Consider the following 7263-nt stretch of genomic DNA (forward strand, 5'->3'; position numbering starts at 1 on the left):
TCAGTTAAAAAAAAATTGTTAATTTTTAAATTTTGTTTTTTAAAAAAAAAAAAAAAAAAAAAAAAAAAAAAAAAAAAAAAGATTGAAAAATTTGGCAGGGAATAAATGGATTTTTGAATTAACAGTTTTATCATACGTATAAAAAAAAAAAAAAAAATTCTCAATAGTTTTTTTTTTTGAGTCGAGATGTTGGCAATCATCCGAAACTCAAGCCATAAAGTTTCAATTATTAATTACCCAACCTTGACTTGCTTCAGGTTTTTTTTCAAAGGTATTTTTAATAATCAAATCATATATATATTATTTGGGAGTCATGAGTTTTTGTATGAATATGAGTATTTTTGACAGTGAACGACGTTCCTTCAATGATAGATTAGTTTATAAATCAATTTTATTAAGCATATTTAAGAAAATAGTGAGAGAGAGAGAGATAGAGAGAGGTGTCGAGGGGAAGAAAACCAAAGTTGAAAAAAAAGGAAGTTGTAGATATATAATTAATGAATTGATTCAGTGAATAATTAGCAAGTTTTTTTAAAAATAGTTTTACAGAAGCAAAATAATTTTGTTTCGTATCAAAAAAAAAAAAAAAATAAAATAAAATTTAAATAAATAACGTAACCCCTTTTTTCTTTTTTTCTTTCTTTTTTTTTTTTTTACAAAAGATTTGAAAAAAAAAAAAAAAAAACTATTTGTATTCAAATCTAGGAATGAAGTTGGCCATAAATGGTCGGAATAAAAGTTTTTTTTTTTTTTTTTTTTTTTAAAAAAGATTTTAATTTGACTCTAGGGCAGGTGAATGACAGGTTTAGCAAGTCTTTTCTTAAATGGGGGCATTCGTTATCCTTAGGCTTGTGAATTCAAATTTTAAAAGGTTTTAAATAAGTTGTACATGTTCCCCAATATGTCATTCGAAAACAATACAAAACCGATATTTTTCTTTCTCTCTTCATATTATTATTATTATTATTATTATTATTATTATTATTATTATTATTATTATTATTATTATTGATTGTAAATGTTGTTGCTTTGATTCTCTCGAATAGAAACGGGAAGTGGTTTTTATGATAATAAGTCATTGCACCGAATTTATCGTAGAATTTTTGTAAAAAGTAAACATTTTTTTTTTTTTCTCTTGGGGAGTATTATACTTACGTATTCAATTTTTAAAATTTAAAGTCTATATATATATATGAGAAATTTTATGGCGTGAAAATGTTTATGTTGATTTTTTAAAGGAATTAATTTTTTTTTTCTCTTCTAATTAGCGAATTAAAACAAGTTTTTTTTAACGTGTAAAAGAATTGCGATTTATTATAACACATTAATTTTTTTTTTTTTGCTATTGTCAAATGAGCATTTATCCCTCGGGATAAATTTTGAGGAAGTTGATTGATTCACTAATATTATTATTATTATTTTTTTTATGTAGAAAGTCGTTTAACCTGCATTTTCAAGGGTTATATTAGTATATGACATATGCTATATTGAAAATTTGATTCCTTATTTAGAGTTAAAAAACGTTGAGGTCATTTACTAAAAAAGGTTTTGTTTAGGTTTGTTATGATGATACCATAAATAAACAAATGTTACTCTGTTATGGCGTTATTTTTGCAATAACATTTAATCATCTCTTTTTTTTTTTTTTTTTCTATTCTATTATCGATTATTGATTATTGATTTTTTTTTTATTTAATCATCGAAGGAGAAAATTTGTAGAGTAGTTGAATGGATCTTGCTTTTCTCTCTCTCTCTCTCTCTCTTTTGTGTCTTATCAAATAGAATCGTTCGTCATCATAATTTTTACAATTTGAAAAAAAAAAAAAAAAAAAAAATACAAAATGAATTTCATATAAAATTTTGTCATGTTTCAAAATTGGAAACTTGGTATTAAAAATTAAAACAACTTGAACAATTGACCTAATTCAACTTGCAATATATTTGAACCTAAAAAAAAAAAAAAAACAAAAGCCTGATGATGTACGTTGGTGTAGGCCTTTTTTAAAGGTTTTTGATGACCAAATGGCGCCTATTTAAAAAAAAAAAAAAAAAAAAAAGAAATACACATTGTTAAAAATTTTTTATTTTTAAATGTTAAATATCTATATAAAATAAAGGTTATTGAAATTATTATTAACAAAAAAAAAGAAAAAAAGTTACAACAACAACAACAACAAATGAATTTTATTTATTTTACGAAGGTTAAAAATTAATAAGGTTAAATCAACTTGATTTATTTTTAATTTATTGTGATTTTTTTCTTTTATTTTTTTTTTTTATTAAATAAGTTCATGATATAAAAAAAAATTTTGCTTCGATAGGAATTCCAGCAAAAAAAAAAATAAATAAAATAAACTGTGTCGAAATGTGACAGATTATCATTATTATTACTATTTTTTATAATAAATATATTTGAATCTAATAATAATAATAATAATCGATATTAAAAAAGACATAAATTTTCTTCCTGGTTATTTCCTACGTGTAATTAAAAGAATTTAAAGAATTTATTAGTCGCAGAAATAAAGTATAAATAAGTAGGAGGGAGGGGGGGGAGAGAGAGAGAGAAAACTACGGTTACTCATAACTAACTTTCTTAAGTATTAAATTTCTGTTAGTCAGTAATTTTTAAAATATATATATATATATATACAGTTTGAGTTCATTGATTGTTAATTCTTTTTTAATTAATGAAAATGAAAAAAAAAAAAAAAAAAAAAAATGAAAAGAAAAGAATTTTATCGATGGCATTATTAATAATAATAACAACGTCGATTCGGAATAGATTCGCATAGATGTATCTATCTATCTTTGGTTTTTTCTTTGTTAACGGAATATATATATATATAAGTGAAAGCGAAAGTTTTTTTTGCCTAAAAATGTTTTTAAATGTTATTACTATCCGGTTTGAATTACATTTATGTATTAAAAAGTTATTTCAGAACCGATGAAATAAATAAAAGAAAGAAAGAAAGAAAGAGAGAGAAATAAAATAAAAATTTATAACCCAAAAAAAAAAAAAAAAAAATTAATTTTGTATTAATCTCATGGCTAGCATTAGGCTTTTTGGTGTGTGGGGGGGGAGGGGGAGATTAAAAGAATTTCGTTATGATAAATTTATTTTGTTGTAGTTTTGTGAATAAGAAAGAAATAAAAGAAAGATTTGGCGTGTAAAACGTATTTTAATTAGCATTGGTTTAATAAATTTCAGGTGTACAACTTGATTGCATTGTGTTCAATATGAAAAAAAAGAAATTGTTTCGTTTTGTTTTGCTTTTTTTTTTTTTTTTTTTTTGTTTTTTACTCTCACCAAAAGTTCTGTTTTTTTTTTTTTTTTTTTTTTTCATTTCTTTTCTTATTTCAAATCAGTCAATGGCCCATTAACAAAAAAAAAAAAAAAAAAAAAAAGAAAAATTTTCCTTTAATTTTCAAAACAATAAGAATATTTTTATTTAAAAAGTTTTTTTTTTTTTTTTTTACACAATAGAAATATAATTTTGTTGATATCACGAGGAGCGTTTGATTCGATTTTTAGGTTTAGGGAGGGGAAAGAAGGGTAAAGAAAAAAATTTTTGTGTTAATTGTCGATGAAGAAGAAGATGAAAAAGAAAAAAAATTATCTATACGTTTTTTAAATATTTTATTATTTAAAAACGTTGTATTATTATCTTCTTCGTTGTGCATGACACTTTGTGTCAGACATTTTCTCACTTGGTTATATATATATATATATATATATATATCATTTAATAGAAATCGAAATATTATTATTATTATTTATTCGTGGGTTTTGTATACTCAATGTAAATAAAACAAAGTCCTTGTCATCGTCACACTAGAAAAAAAAAAGAAAAAAACAAACATTTTATGAATATTTTTTTGTGTTTTTCTTGGGTTAAATTTTTTTTTCTCTACTAAAAATTTATATGTAAAACTGTTTGCGAAACTAATAATAATAATAATAATAAAAATACCATTCGAATCGTTTTCGATTTTAGTTTGATCCTAAATGTATAATCGGCTTAAATAAGCCTAAACATAACATAAGATTTTCCGTTTTCTTTAAATGTACCAAAGAAAACTGAAGCTCACACCTAATCAAATTTTTTATACAAATGATTTAACATTTTTTTAATTTGTCTTGTCGACATTTTTTTATGAAAAATTCTCGTCATTATTATTATGTCGATAAATTATTTCGTGCGAGAGGTTGTTTAAATAAAATGTTATTGAATAAAAAAAATCTCATGTGTGAAATACCTTCTTGTAATAATAATAATAATAATTTATTTTTATTTGAGGATTCCATAGGTTTTTAAAACTTGATTTATTTTTTTTAGCTTGGCAATGACTTTGTTTTTTCGTTTGTTTGTTTGTTTGTTTGTTTATTTTCTTGTCTGGTGATTGGTTCGATTTTTGCATCCGTAATCCGTTGAATTTGTTATTGAATTCCATTTCTGTAAGCATTCATTCATCGCGTTTGTTTTTAATTGATTATTTTTTTTCTTTTTTTCTTAATAAATTTGGTTAATCATTATTAGGTAAAAAATTAAAAAAAAAAAAAAAAGAAATAATAGTAATAATAATAATAATAATAATAAAATTTTAAGCGCGAAAAAAAAAAAAAAAACAGTTTTGGTAACTGTTTGAAAGTACAGAAACCGGCTTTAGAATAATGTATGTGTCTTTACGAGTTACCAAGGTCGCCATATGTCTGCTTTTTTTTATTTTATTTCTTCGAGACCCAAACGATGAAGATGCCCATTTATGGATGTTTTTTTTTAAAATTTTTCGTTAGCTGGTTTTGCCTTATAAAGGTGGGGGAGGGAAGGGGAAACCCCTTTTTTATTTTATCATTCAGAATTTTTTTTTTTTTTTTTTTTGTTAAAACAAAAAGGAGAAAACGAATTTTTTTAAAATTTATTTATTTATTTATTAATGATAATCGAATGAGTCCATTAAATAATTATTTCATGTTACAAGACCCGGTTTGTTTGTTTCTTTCTTTCTTGTCTCTTTTTAAAATTTTATCTATTATTATTATTATTATTATTATTATTACAACGATTTTTTTAATTACTATTTGAAATTTTAAATGTTTGCCGCCTTTGAATTTCCCGACTTATTTTTATAAAATGTTACAAATTGTTTTATTTTTAAATTAAACTTGGATATTTTTAATTATTGCAATTTTTTTTATTTTTATTTTTTGTTTTGAGTTTTTATGATATTTTGACATTTGTAAAATGTTGTCAACACGCACATTAAAAAACATATAAAAAAAACCACTGAAAGGCTATTTGTCTGTCAATAAAAAATTTTTTTAAAACATTCTTTTATTATTAGAACAAGAAAGTTTAATTTTTTTGTTGTTGTTGTTGTTGTTTTGACAGGATAATAATAATAATAATAATAATAATAATAATAAATAAATTAATATAGAGTCTATTTTGAAAATGTGTTTTTGTATAAGGCGATAATTATATAAATATTATGAATTATCAGGGTGTTGTGAAAAATGCTCTCTCCTCCTTAACACATACATTCCCTTTTTTTTTTTTTTTATAATAATTTTTTTTTTAATATAATTTTTTTTGGACCATTTATGTTTTTGTTGTTGTTATTGGGTAGGGGAACGGCCGGCTCAATTTTCTCTTGCTGATTGTGAAGGAGGTGAAGATTTTTTGTTTGTTTGTTTCTTTTCTTCTTATTCCTTTACTTTTTCTTTTTATGTATTGCGTAGGTTTGAAAATGGCATTTATATGGCACGTTTCATCCAAACGCGCCTTAAAAATTAATTTTTTTATATTAGCTATTTAATTTTTTTTTTTCATTTTTATTTCATTCATTATAATTAATTTAGGCAGGTTAAAAATGGTTTTTCTCTTTATGGTTGTTTCGTTATTTTTTTTTTAAAACTAAATTGCGTTAAAGTATTATTATTTTAAAAGAAGAAAAAAATTTTCAATACGATTATTTTATCGACTACAAAAAAAAAAAAGAAAAAAAAAAAAAGAAAAAAAAGTCAATCATCACCGCAAGAAAAGATTTCCATTTAACAAAATTTGTGAAATACGTTAAAAGTGTAAACTTTTGAATCTCCCGGCTCAAATTATATTAATTTGAATAAAATAATATTTAAAATAATCTTTTTAATAAATTATGAAGTATTGTTCGAATACAAAATTTTTTTATTTGGCATTTTATTGAGGTTTTTTTTTTTTTTTTTTTTTTTTTTTTATGGCGGAAGAGTGTAAAGTTAGCCAAAAAGAAAAAAATTTGTCGTGTTTCATTTCATTAGATGCTTAAATCAAATTTTTCAAATGTATTTTAATAAGCCTAATAAGTCAAGAGCACATTACATTATAATTAACGCAGATGATTTCTACCATCTTTAATTAATGTAATTTAAATGAATTTAAGCGTGGGTAGAGTAGTAGAGTAGTAGTTTTATTTTGTAATTTAAATCTTAAAAATTAAACTACGACTAATTAGTTTTTTGGAGTATTTCATTTAAGCAATACATATTTAATGATTTACGAAATCAATCATAACTACATTCGATTTTCTATTTATCGATAATGTTATCGATAAACGCATTTATTTTATTGAAAAAAATGTATTTTTTCTTTTCAGACTTATTCCGGACTTTTCTGCGTTGTCGTTAATCCATATCAGAGACTTCCCATTTATACAGAAAAAATTATGGAAAGATATAAAGGAATAAAAAGACACGAATTACCACCGCACGTTTTCGCAATAACGGATACGGCGTATCGATCTATGTTACAAGGTAATAAATTGAATTTATTTAAAATTTATTTAAAATTTTTGTGCATAAAAGTTGAGAGAAAATATTTTCTTTTCTTACTTACGCATTCACTTACTTTTAAATTACAAGACATTACCATTATTTCATTCTTTTTTTTTTTTTTTACATAATTCATTCATTCATTCATTCATTCGTTCGTTCGTTCGTTCGTTTCATTATTCGTTCGCTTATCGATTATTTCAAACAGGTTAAACACATTTGAATATTTTACTGTTGAGTTGTTTAAATATTTCTCGTTTTGTTTACAAATACATTTAAATATACGTGTCGAGTAGTAGTAGTAGTAGTAGTGCACACGCCATGTTTTCTTTTTTTTTGTAAGCTTTTCTAAGAATTGAATTTTTCTAACGATCGTAATTCATTTTAAATGGAAAGTTGTCTCGTAAAAATGAAAATCGGTGTGAAAAACCCATGGGTGACAAAATGAGTCG

At 23.1% G+C, this 7263-nt stretch overlaps 1 protein-coding gene across 1 annotated transcript in view; it reads left to right on the top strand.

The window, feature by feature from the left end:
- Positions 1-7263, top strand: part of Phum_PHUM344210 (myosin-9, putative) — a gene marked incomplete at both ends in the record, with an annotated part of 25790 nt that overhangs the window by 2781 nt on the left and 15746 nt on the right. Inside the window, one exon of the mRNA XM_002427730.1 lies at positions 6637-6793. Within this exon, the coding sequence (XP_002427775.1) occupies positions 6637-6793 (157 nt within the window). The remainder of the gene's footprint in view (positions 1-6636; positions 6794-7263) is intronic.

Source organism: Pediculus humanus, genomic scaffold (assembly GCF_000006295.1).
Source record: "Pediculus humanus corporis 1103172107751 genomic scaffold, whole genome shotgun sequence".
NCBI classification, from domain to species: domain Eukaryota; kingdom Metazoa; phylum Arthropoda; class Insecta; order Psocodea; family Pediculidae; genus Pediculus; species Pediculus humanus.